Here is a 14,270-nt window from a genome sequence, read left to right as displayed (position 1 = left end):
ATCACATCTTCAGGAAGATTTTAATTCTTTTATGAAATGAACTTGTGAAAGACAGATTTGTTTAAACAAAGATAAAAACAGTTGTGGTTCACCTCAGAACCAGTAACTAGCTTACTAATAAGCTTCCAATTATCAAAGCTCATGATTTTAATTATACTATGAGTAATAAAGGATGTGATTGAAATATTTTGCAGAGAAAGAGGAATTTAAATACATAGGAATTACTTAAGATAATAAATTGAAATGGAAAAGTCTTATAACAAATCTAATAAAAAAACTTAATATAATTTTTAGTAAATTTTACTATCTTGGTGGTATATTACCTTCAAAAATAATGGTTTTGTTATGTAAGTCAATGTTTGAATCATTAATTAGGTATGGCGTTGAAGTATGGGGTTCAATGCAAACTATTTAACTTAAAAAATTAAAAAGGCTCAAAATAGAGTAATTAAAATAATTTTGAGTAAAGATCCCATTGGATAATAGGAAGATAAACTGCTTTAATGCTGTATCAATGCTATCCCCTGTAGGTTTTTATCAGTTAATATTGATAAATATGTTCCACATAAAAGATGAATTTAAAACTAAAAATATTCATTTACTAGGTATAAAAATCTATTATTTGTTAAATACAATATATATGGTAGAAAGTCATTGAAACTTGTTCCCAGTTTATATAACATGTTGTCAAAAGAAATTGAAGATATAACAAATTATGATTTGTTTAAGAAAGAAGTATTTTGACAGCTAACCTCTGAAACTGAATATTTAGAATAACTGTTAATCTTAAAGCAACAAACAGAAATTCTTTAATATTTTGTTCGATTGAAATATATATTTTTATCACAATCACTTTATGATGCCAGTAAATATGTTTCATAATATTTTTATTATAAACTCAGTATTACACAATTTTGTATGGTTTGTCTTTTAATAAATTTAGTTGTAGATATTTTTTTTTCTTTCTTTTTTGATATAATTATTAATTTATTTTGTCCTGTATTTGTATTTTTCATTGTTAATGTATTTGTACTGTATGAATGGGCACTTGCCAATAAGGCTTAGAGCCTTGCTGAGACCCAAATATGTATATTGAGGAATAAAGTTTTTTCTGTTCTGTTGTAAATTTCTAAAACATTTATCAACTTTTTTCATCCAGCATTTTGTAAAATGTATTCTGGTCAATTAAATCATGAAAAAACGAATTCACTAAACAGAGGATGCAACTCAACTGAAATTTCAAGAAATGTAACAAATTTACAAAAAAATCTTAGCTGGAAAAGAGCCCTTCCATAAATGTTTTATGTTAAAGGGTAGAATATATATAACTCCTCATGCAAGTTGCATTAAAATCATTATTTTGCTGCTGTGTGACGAGAAAAAATTAAACAGAAATAGTCAGCATACTTTTCACACAATTCATTATACCTTAGTATTCAAACAGGAATAAATAATAAAATAATTGTAATGCAAATATTCCCAATTGCATTATTTTGTTACATTTGTATTATTTTCAAATAGTAGAACAATAACAACTGAACTGATTTTGATAAAGTCACTTGTAACTTGTTACAAAAAAAAAAAATTTAACAGAGGAAAGTATTTTTGTGTAACTCATCAGTTCAGCATATGAGAAAGAATGTTATTATTATGCTTTTATTGCTAGTATTTTTTAATAAATTACTAATCCATTCTAAAAAATCTATCTACCTATTTATTTAAGATATAATAAAACCATTCTTTTAGAGAAAATTTCAGTGGTTGGGTTTAAAACTGTGCTCAGATAATTTTCAATAAAATTAAAATTTTATTGACTTTGTGTGTTGTTTATTATTAAATATTTAGTAAAATATTAAAAAAGGCTATTGTAACAGAATTTGTCACTTTGTGGAAGTGAATAATATTCTCAGTGGGTTTCAGCATGGTTTCAAATTTATTTAGTATCATCATACACTTAATTTACTATTATTTCATGTACTTAATTTTAATTTTTAATGTGTCCTTTTAACATTTCTTTTAGTTGTGTAATTTGTGGGTTTACTATGAACAAAATTATATAACTTTTTCTTGATCCATCCAGGAAACTGTTGAGGTTGTTTTTTTTTTTGAGCAGCACATCTACCTATTCTTATTATGATATAATACAATGTATAATTATTTATTTAATTATATTTTCATGGGGAGTTTAATCATAATTGAAATATTCTGACATAATATCAATATATTAAAATATATTGACATTCTATCTTTATATTTACAAAACATATTTAGTGAAAAAGGACATTCCTTCTTTTAACAATTTTTTTTCTTTAATTGTACTAGATACATTAAAAAAAAGAAAAATTAAACAAAATTTATATTACACTGAAAAAAAAATTGTGATTTGTGTTCTTAAATAAACAATTCAAAATACTAAAATATTAAAAATAATATAATATTAAAAATACTAAAGAACATAAAATTTAAAATTATTTTTGTTGGACTTTTTTTTTAATTTTCACTTATCAACCCTTCTTCACAATGCAAGTTAATCAAAATTGTATTTTGTATCTGTTTGGCCTTACAAATATTTTGTGGAAATAACACAGAATCAGAGCTTATGTGAGTAAGTGATGGTTGTACATGACCAATACATGAGTGAATTCAGCAGTTTTCAATAATTTATTTAACTTTTAATTTTGAAATTAAATTAAAGAATCAAATTTTGTAATCTAGATTTCAATCAAATTTAAAGTTTGGTTGTTACAAAATAAATCAAATGTAATTGATAAATCCAGTTATTTTGGACTTTATGTTATGAGAGAAAACTTTAATGTTAAAAATAAACAAAATTGTAGTTAATGATTAATTACTAGGTAATTGATGAGGATTACTATTTTTAAATACAGAAAGATTTTAAATATGGCCCAAAGATGTTCATATTGGTCAAATTTCACCCCAGAGTATAATTCGGTTAATAATTCTTTTCCATATAAAAAGTTGGCAAGTAATTTATTCAAAGAACTATTATTAAACAAAGAATTTTCTAATATATCATTGAATTAAACAAAGATTTGTATTTAGGGTGATGGAAAAACTATTTAATATTGAAGCGAAGCTTCTTAATGCAGCCTTTGTGATGGGGAATCAACTTAGAAAAAAGATGTCATGCACTAGTTGGTAACACAGTTTATTCAAGAATCGTGTTCAAAGAATAATATTGTTAATCTTTTGTGAATGATTTTTGATCATGCTCATATTTAATATTTCAATCACAGATTGGATTTGACTGATGTAACAGATTGGATTTCATTGTTAGTTCATATTTCTTATTAATAAAATTTCATCATTTTTTGCATATTGCATTTACATTATTTTGCACCATTAATAATTCACATAATATTGCGTAAGAAGCTTTGCTTCAGTAGTGTATCCACGCACCGATGTATTCATTAAAATTTTTTATTGAAAACCATTCTAATTGTATTGAGATGGTTGCCAGTTAATATTTCTCTGCTATTAATCAATATGCAATATTTCCTTCATGAAACATCATTTTCTGTTTGGTAGTAACATCTGTTGCAAAGGAATTTAAAAAATTACCTATAGAATTGAGTACCCATTCATAAAATGTTATGTCCATATTATACAAAATCAAAGTATTATAGCAGTTCAAATAATAAATTAGGGTTAATGTTTAAATAAATATAGTAGTGGGTAAATTACATATAAATATAAGCTAGTTAAATTTAATTAATAATGGAAGAGGCTTGTACCAGCTGAACCTTTAATGAGTAAAAAATTATATAAAATAAACTATTTCAAACATATTAAACCCAAAACTGATTAAGCTGTGGTAGATTTGGAGACACGATTTTAACCAACAGGCATGCAGTTACCACTTTTTGCCTTATCTTGTTTGCTTGTTGAGCAGCCACCAGGCAGGAATCTATTCTCTTAGTTGAAAAACAGAATCTTTAAAAGCTGAAGCAAGGTGAATGTTAAATTCAGTGAACTAGCTAATGAAATGAGTTTGAATTAGCTACTGCTAATTTATATAGTAATAAAATTAAGTATTTAATAGTAGGGATTTACAGATTTCCTGGTACCTCACCTAACACATTTCTGGTGTGCTTTGATAAATTATTGTCTATTAATAAAATACAAAATATTATAATCTCAGGATATCTAAACTTAGCTCTCTGTCCAATGATCCAAATTATAAATATTTAAGGGATTTAAAGATTTATTGAATGAATATAACCTAACAAATGCAGTTAAACTATCAACTAGAATCACAGCAAGTAGTAGAATTGACTACATAATTATATCCTTTCAGGATTACCCTAACGCGACACTCATAATTTAACAGTCGTCTATCAGATCACCTTGCTGAGATTTCAGACATCAACTCACTAAAGTGTAAGTTTTGTATTACTGAGAGAGAATATGTTAGGTTTAGAGATGTTAAAGACTGGATTTGTCTTCCATTAGTTGGGATAATTTATTTGTGCTCATTTCACATGAGAAATTCTTTTATAAAATATTTAATATGATCTTCAATTCATGTTGGTTTGAAACTATTAAAACTGTATGTTCCAACCATAAACCTCTTGTTATTCCAGCACACATATTAAAAATCAAAAACGAAATGGAAGGTTGGTACAGTCATGACTAAAAAATTTAGTCATGAAATTTTGAATACTAATTATTTATAAATTATGTAAAGCACAATATAGGAAAGGAATTCAAGAATTAAAGGCAAAATGATTTATATGAGAAAGTTAAACTGACAACAGTAATCATTATGTGAGACATGATTAACAAGGATAGAAAAAGTAGATGCCCAGGAAAACATAGTTTTATATCATATCACATAGAATATCAAATATATTTAATAACCATTATCTAAACTCAAGAAAAAAGTGATCACTAATTAATAACTATGCAATGAAAATAAAAGTAATGTAAAATGTCAAAATTCTATATTTTCAACCAGTAACTAACTGTTGATGAAATAAATAAAATTATGGGGGTTTAAAAAATTAAAAAATCAGCTGGGTGGTTTGGGAAACCTGAAAAGTCAATAAATTCTGTAAAGATGAATTGATAAAATTCGTTGTTTACTTAAAAAAAAGTGTCATTAGGCCAATCAGTAAAAACGGAAAAATAAATATTTAGTAAAATATTAAAAAAGGCTATTGCAAACAGAATTTGTCACTTTGTGGAAGTTAATAATATTCTCAGTGGGTTTTAGCATTGTTTCAAAAAAGGTCCAATTTGATAATAATAATAAAGTTAGAAGGATTATATAACTGTATTAGAGGAATTGCTTTTGATTTAATTTCATCCTATTTACAAAACCGACAAGTGTAAAAAAATACAATATAGAAGGAATAACTCGCTAAGTAAATATCAGTCAGAATGGGGTATTGTGGGTAAAGATGTTCTGCGGGACTTTTGCTATACATTCAGCAAGCTAGCGGCTACAGACATGGAAGACTACAACATAAGCAGGTGACACATCCCTAATACGATGTAAAAAAATTTTTTATAGATTTAGATTACTTGTAACTTAAATACTGATGTGATAGTAAAATATTTTGAAAATTTAAACTTTTGGCCAAGATGTGTTACATTAACTTTAGATTCAAAACTAATCAAGAACAGCATGAAATTGAAACTAAAGTAATTATAGAGTTAATGAAACATATGAGTATAGATTTCTTGGTATTGTGTTGTTCAAAATGTTAGCGAGGAATAAACATACCGATTTTTTTATGTAAAAAAAAATAAAGAGATATTTTTTTACTAAAACAGATAATTTTTGCAGTACTGTGATTTTAAAAATGTTCTACTGTGAAGCAATATATTCACATTTAGCATATGGAATCGAGGTTTGTGAAGGTGCTGCTAATATACATATTAAATGATAAAACTTATAAGAGTAATCTTTGGTTTAAATTATTTTTAATTATGTAAGGAAATCTTTCATGAACAAAAGTTGTTTATCTTACATTCTTTATATACAAAGTAATTCTGCTCAAAAAAGATAAAAGGAAATATACTTTTCAAATGGATAAGTTTGCTCACAAATCTATGATGAGAGATCTGTAGTTGGTGTGCCTATTTCCTTCAATTTATATCTGCAGAAATAAAAGAGCTATAAAGCAGTAAATTTAAAAAGGCTCTAAATAAATCTTGATACATAAAACATTTTATGGTATTAATGTGTACTTTGGGGGAAGGCAGATGTCATGACTAAATATCCACTGCTATTTCTGATTCTAAATATGTAATTAAAAGTCATCTAATAGCTTAATGTTAACATGATGTAACTACATAAGTTACAGTCAGATAAAAAATATGATTATTTTTATTTAGACTGTTATACTATTTATTGTAGTTAGTGTTATGTAAATTTTGTATTGTATATATTGTAAACCTCATTAAGGTAAGGTATTCTGTAAACATATGGTATTTTTTTTTATTTGCTGTAAACTTAAAAATGTCTGACAAAATTGTAAAATCTTATTATGAACAATTCATGAAAATTAGAAATGAATTTGTGGTGGGGACAGCGCCTTACTAGATACCAAGGTATTTTGAGTCCTATGATCCACAATATGCATAACATAGTAGGGTTAGACCTGCACCCACAGAACTGATAATGAAGAAGAAGGGATGAAGATAAGGAAAAGAGATGGATGGTGAAAAAAGGAAGATCTATCCATCAAGGTCGATCCTCCCATGCTTTCTCAAGATTGTTGAACTTGGAAAATATTACACATATTGTGATAGAAAACATTAGTAGTTAAGAGGCTAAATGAATTGTTGAATTCATTTAGAACTTAGAATTCTGAAGAATGCTAGTAGTGTTAGGCATGATGGTAAACTGAATTTGTATACAATTTAGAAGAAACAGGAAACCTCAACACAAAAAATCATATATTAATCATAAAAATCATAATTATAAAAATATGTAGATTATAATCATATACATATAAAATAATTAATATTTGAAAAAGGACAAAGAAATAAAAATAATAATGTTAAAGAGGTTCTAGATGTCTAGGAAAAGTTTAGAAGCAGATCTCAAATAGATAAAAGGAGGTTTGAGGATGATATGTATGGATGTAAATGAAGTGTACTCTTGTACAGTCTCAGGTCAGCCATTCCTGAGAGTTGTGGTTAACTGAAACCCAACCACCAAAGAATATCAGTATCCATAATCTAGTATTCAAATCCATATAACAGATCTGGGTAACAGATTCTTTCCAATTAAGAAGAAAGTACGAGAAAATAATAGTGAAAGGAATTCAAAAGGGAACTAAAAGGGACCCTTTTATCAGGCTAACATGTCCGTTTAAAAATCTGTTCTTTGTAATAGTGTAAATGGCATACCTCCAACAACTATTGTTTGACGAGAAGCGTTACCGGATTGAAATAGGAATTCATGGAAAATGTAAGGGTGTGGTTTATGAGAATTCTCACACTTCAGTAGGGTTCTGGTTCTGCAGGTTACTTTTATACGGATTTGAATACTAGATTGTGGATATCAGTGTTCTTTAGTGGTTGGGTTTCAATTAACCACACATCTCAGGAATGGTCGAACTGAGACGACCATTCCTGATATAATCCTAATAGATATAATCTTCATTAATCCTCTGAAGTAATACCTGAATGGTAATTCCCGGGGGCTGAACAGGAAAAAGAAAGGTCAAGAGGATATAAATTCTCCAGAACCAGTGAGTTAAGGGCCAGTATTAAGCGAACACTGCGATTATGAGACAACTATCAGTCAGCGTGTAATGGCAATGAGTAAAGTGTATGTCACAAGCATTCCAGTGTGAACAGTGGGTGAATGCAGGAAGTTCAATAGACAGTAGTGAAAGTGACAAAAAAAATTATTGAATTCATCATAAAGTGTTGGGTAGTTTTATTGTAAATAGCAAAGGTGTGTGGAGAGAATGGAATTGAATGAAATTTAGACTTATCTAACCTTATCGTGTTGTTAATGCAATACTAGGTGTTAATATTAGCAGTCATTATAATGTCTTTAGTCAACTGGACTATATTTTGGTATTTATCATTTAACTACCTCTAAAAAAAATCTTGTCCTTATTTGAAATATTATTTTGAATGTAATTTATTCATTATTATTATTATTTTCCATGTTCTTAGAGCAACAAATCATATTTATAAACATTTTTAATTGTTAGTCTTTAAATGTCTTGATCAAGCAATGATTACATTACAATATATATTAATGTCTTAACTTCTACAGAAATAAAATGGTTGCATCTCTGCTACAGGTTTGAAACTTTGTAACAAACAATCTCTTGTTATATAAACATGATTTTAATGAAGTATACATATTTGGATTTCAATTATGATGGTTTTACTCTATCTGAACTGAGCTAAATAAATGTAAATATGTTAAAGTTTTTTATTACAACCATATTATTATATTTATTTATAATTAATAATGGTATAGAATATGAATTCATTATGTAAAAGAGTATTTTTCATTCGTGCTATTTTAATTTCTTAAATTTCTCTTTTCAAGAAAAAATGTTCCTGTCTTGTCTGAAAATATATTGGAAGCATGTAACATCTTGTTTTTCTTGCTGTACACGTACTAAATCTACTCAAGTAAAACTTCTTTCACCAGATATCCCATTAAAGAATAATATCTATACTGTTCGTCGCATATCAAGGTAAGCCTTTATGAGGTTACTTATATTTTTGAATAATGTTATTCTTTTAAGAATATTAAATAATAATAATAAATTTGAGGGGGTTTCTAAACATTCAACTCTTCATCGTAAAAAAGCACCATCTAACAAAACATTTAGTCTGATTATGTTTGAAAGTCGTCATTCACCTACGCTATTCATTGTATACAGCTCATACTATTCCTCCTTAATAATCTATGGCTATTCAAATTTTATGAGTTTTTGAAATACCAGAAAAAAATTTGAGTTAAAAAATATTTGACCAATATTCTTTTATTGTTTTATATGATCATAGAAGCATGTAGAATTTCTTCTTTTTTAACTTGATAACTTTTTTTTATACTGCAATAGTTAAATAAATTAAAATATCAGAAAACGTTCAAAAAGTGTTTACTAATAAAATTACTTAAAACTCAAATTAGATAGCCATTTAATTGTTAAATAAATTATCATCTGGAGATATTGGGAAATAGTACTTGTATTAAATATTATAATAATAAATAAATGATATAAATCTTAATATAAAAAATCTTAATATAAAATATTAAGATAATGATTAATTAATAAGTATATAGTATGAAATGAATGTTTCTTCTGGTAAAAAATAATGAAAAATAAAATAAAAGAAGTACCTCTGTCCAAAGAATAAGTCCACTTAAAAAATGTATTCAGTTGAATCTCAATTTCACATAGACCCCACTGTCTAATATATGCCCCTTATATAGGGTTAGGTAAAATATAGTTTAACTTAAGAAAGATAGAGATAGCATGGAATGTAAAAGCTGATCGGAGATACTCTCCCAACAAGAAATTGGGAAATTTTGGACTTAATTCAAAGGAAGGGATAACAGTTTAATGTTCTTGTATTAGAAAACTTTCACAAAATGATTTTTAAGAATTAAAAATTTGTAAAGTTTATTAAATATTGATTTCCAATTGTTATTTAACAATGAATTTTCAGTATCATTGTTGATCCAAATATCTAATTGCTATTTATTACAGACATTTTTAAAACCATATTTTCCAATAAACTAATTACCATATCTGACCGGTTTACAAGCAATGTTGGGCAGCAACTAATTTCTTAAATTATTTTTCTTTTAGAATTAAGTAATTGAATATTATTATTGGATATTATCTTTGAATATATTTTTATTTTACACAAATTATATCAATTTTTCATCTCAAAAGAGATGAAAAGCAGCTTTACACCATAGTAATTGAAAGTTTAATTTTATTACTCAGAAGTCTTTGATCTTACTGCAAGGTCTAAGTTGATGTAAATCACACCTGAAATAGATTTCTTGAGATGTAATTGCAGAAAAAGACTTATAGTGTCTTTTAGACACTATAGACTTATAGTCTAGACTTATAGAAAAAGACTTATAGTGTCATGATTAACAAAAACTTTCATTTCCTACTCTGTCTTATAGAGTAGGAAATGAAAGTTTTTGTTAATCATGAAAGACCAAAACAAATTTACATGATCATGAAATACGAGATTTAAATAAATCTTTCTGTACCTTGATAACCTTAAAACATAATTTTTGCATCACCACTAATTATCAAGATTTTAAAATTTTGTGAAAACTTTTTAATAACTTTCCTGAAAATAGAAATCAACATAAACTTAGGCAAACACTTACTGAGTGGTTACTGATAGTGGAATTTTATTCTCTTAAAGAATACTTTGATATATCAGTTCATTAACCATCACTCTATAGTGAAATACTGGAATAATGATGAAATATTATTTATGTAATTGTTATATATCTTATAATTATGTTACTTTTAATGACAAGAGTTGCGAGTTATTTTTAATTATATGCCAATTTCTAAAAATCAAAATTATAGACTTGCTTTTTATTAATTTTTTTATGTTTTTAAAATTAATTTAATATTTAGTTTTATTTTAAATTATTATGAAAACAAATAACTGTTTTAAAATTTGCACCTACTTTTGTATCCTAAAACCATAATTTAACACAATATCATAGCAGAAACTACAGAAGGTATTTTTGGGAATTAATCGTTCTATTAATTTATTACAAAAGAAGATATTAAAAATTAATTAAGCCACAAAAAAAATGCAAACAATTGAATAATTTCATCATTTACAGCAATCATCCACCATAAGTCTCATTCAGTTATTTTTAATATTCTTTGAATAAGAATTTACTTAATTATTTATTCCAGTTAAAGAAAGTGATATTCCGGCATTATTTTCTTCATAATATAAAACAATAAATAAAAAATTTCATCCTGTAATTGCAGTAGCATGCCAGCTGTTGTGCATGAATTCTTATCATTGTGTTCATAATTTGTATAAACAAGATGATTCCAGTTTTTATAATTGAAATTATCTTCAACAATAACTAAGACAGATGACGAGGTAATATTTCTGGTATAAACAGGTATATTATTTATTTTTCAGTTAGTTTCATCAACTTTTAATTTATTATTTTTAATAATAGTAATTGTAACTGTAACATGTATTACCTAAAATAATAACCACATGAAAAATTTTGATAGTAAAATAACTTTGATAATAATTAAAAATCTTGATATCCAGAAGGAGTCACTGAAGTGGGGGCCCACTTCACTATTATCACCTACAAGCTTTGAGTGTAGTGGCCTCATATCAAAAAATAGATTGTTTCACGATAGTAGCATTTGCTAAATTTTGTTTTTCTACAGTTAGTTACTAAAAAACATTTAAGGGATTAACACTCTACAGTTATATCAGTAATTATATACAGTAATAATAGCATGAAAGTTTTAACTTTCAAAAAAAAAACTTTAAATTTGCAAAATCAATTCTAAATAACTGCTTTGTAGGATTTTTAATGAAATTTTAATTATATAATTATCAAAATAAAATAAAAATGCTACTTTTGTTTCAATAAAACAATTATCTCAGTAGTTTTTATTAAATTATGATCGACAGTAACTAAACAAGAAACATAAAAATTAGAACGTAAAAAATTTCAGCATAGCTGCAAACTCAGCTGTCATGAGTAGGTCACTCATTATACTACCTTTTTGGCACCTAATAAGTTAATTTAAATTTGTTGATTCTATAAAATTTAAAAAGTTTTGTTAAACGATTTTATAATTAAACATATGCATGATGCATGATGCATTTTTTAGATAAGTTATTTATTTATTGTGAAATAATTGTTGATATTTTTCAAGTAGGTTTACTAATTTATTAAAACTAATTTGTATGTTTTTACAAGCTGTGATTGATTAAATAAATTTAAAATTTATTATTTTTTAAAATTAGCTGAAGTACCCGTTCTTCACACAGTGGTGTATACTGAAGTTTTAAGATCTCTTTTTAGTATTTATTTTTTTTATCTCAAGAAAATATAAATAAAGCAATGTTTCTAAACCCCCACCCCCCCCTTAAATGTATGTGCATATAAACATATATATGTAATGCATTACAATTGATTTATTTTTGTTTATCATGTTTTTTAATGACCTTCATTCATTTTAAAAAGTGGAGATTCTTAATTTAATCTATTTACTTTTTTTGAAGATGTTTAATTTTCTTTTTTACCTACCACATTAATTTTTAATTTTTTAAATTATTTTATTTTGTAGAAAATATTTCTCTGGTAGTCCTGTAATATGCTTAATTACAACTACAATGTTTATTACAATTTTGTATTACTAGTTACACAATCATTATTATATTATATAATTAAGGATATCTATCATTTACTGGTGTGATTTTTTGTACTGATGTACCGAGTGGGCTAGAAGTCAGTTTTCCAGTTACTAATAGGGAAACAGTTAATAAAAAAGTTTTTTATTATTAGATATTACAATTACAGATCATTGTAACTATTAAAAGTGCCATCATTCTTTCCTTATGCATTTGTGATAGCAGTTAACTACTGAATTACATTTTTTTCTTATGAGATTTCATCCCAACTTATAATATTAATGGAGTTTTCATTTACAACTTCAGACAGTTCAGTTCATTTGGATTTGAAGAAAATACCATATTGTTAACAATTCCCCTTGAACAAAAAAAAATCACAAGGTGTCAAATCCCATGAACATAATATTCAATTGTTCCTCAGCATACTGTCCAATAACTAAAGTCTGATCAAAGTATTCTATATCTTCAAGAGCATGGAAGGAATGTTCCATCTTGTTGCTAACCATAGGGATGGCCAACGTTAAATACAAGATAGTTTAACAGCTTGGGAATAACTACTTATCAAGATATGAATTGCCAATTACTCTATTATCAAAGAAATAAGGTTCCAACACTAATTTTTTTGTGAACTTATACAACCAACATTAACTCCAGGTGCATTGACTTCTTTCTCCATAATTACAAAAAGATTTTCACCAAACTAATAAACACAATTATGATGGCTTATTACACCATTCATTTTGAATCAAACTTCATCAGTCATATCACTGAGCTAGAGAAACCAGCATTTACTTCAAATCAGCATTACACCATTCATTTTGAATCAAACTTTATCAGACATATCACTGAGCTACAGAAATCAGCATTTACTTCACAACAAATTCCATCTTTTTGTCAAAATTATTTTCACAAAGTGTGTGAAACACCTCAATGACTGATAACACTTACACCTCAATTCTCTTAGAATTCTTGTAAAATTTTTCTGGGTATTTCCAGCCTAACTAAATCCCTTTGTATTAATTTTTGAAGTTTTTTACCATGTCTATACAACAAATAATCTATTTTCTAACATGCAACTAGTTTATGCATACCAGTATTTTCAGATTTTATGTTTAGCTTATGCAAATGTTGACAGTAATGTAAAAATAAAACCTTAAATTGAATTCTTCATACACAGCATTATCATTATTTTTCCACATACACTGAAACATAAAAACTCATTGTTATTTTGTATGCTTAATTATGAATAAAGATACAAAAATGGATCGAACAATTAAATAGTAATTGAATGAGTTGATACTATCAAATGGATATATGTATGTAGTTTTGAGCTTCTTGCAGTTGTTTTTAAAATATCAGTCAGTGTTACTGTTTGTTGGAAAATGATATCTTCAGATTTTTATTTTTTGTCAATACGTTCTATAATACTGTTAATCTTTGTTTTTAAATATTCATCTTTTTGGTTGTGTGTAATTTGTAGCTAAATCAAATAAAATTAATGTGATTGGAGCATGGAAGGAATGCTCCATCTTGTTGCTAACCATAGGGATGGTCAGTGTTAAATACAAGATAGTTTAACTGCTTGGAAATAACTACTTATCAAGATATGAATTGCCAATTACTCTATTATCAAAGAAATAAGGTTCCAACACTATTTTTTTTTTTTTTTGTGAACTTACACAACCAACATGAACTCCAGCTGCATTGAATTCTTTCTCCATAATTACCTAGTGCTTCCACAAAAATAGATAGTGCTTCCACAAGTAAATAAATTACAATCTTGTAATCTACAATTTTGTAATTGAAAATATATTTATTTTATTTGCATTTTTTCCTGCATAATTTTTTATTATTTTAATTGTACTAAACTAATTCATAAT

The 14,270-nt window shown here is 26.4% G+C and overlaps 1 protein-coding gene across 3 annotated transcripts in view; it reads left to right on the top strand.

The window, feature by feature from the left end:
• Positions 1-14,270, top strand: part of LOC142334276 (uncharacterized) — a 98,012-nt gene that overhangs the window by 18,076 nt on the left and 65,666 nt on the right. For all 3 annotated transcript variants that reach the window (XM_075382187.1, XM_075382190.1, XM_075382189.1), the window contains exon 2: positions 8,549-8,699. In XM_075382187.1, coding sequence (XP_075238302.1) covers positions 8,554-8,699 — 146 coding nt within the window. In that variant the 5' untranslated portion in view covers positions 8,549-8,553. The remainder of the gene's footprint in view (positions 1-8,548; positions 8,700-14,270) is intronic.

This window comes from Lycorma delicatula, chromosome 1 (assembly GCF_047948215.1).
Source record: "Lycorma delicatula isolate Av1 chromosome 1, ASM4794821v1, whole genome shotgun sequence".
NCBI classification, from domain to species: domain Eukaryota; kingdom Metazoa; phylum Arthropoda; class Insecta; order Hemiptera; family Fulgoridae; genus Lycorma; species Lycorma delicatula.
This window is presented reverse-complemented; position numbering and strand designations above follow the sequence as displayed.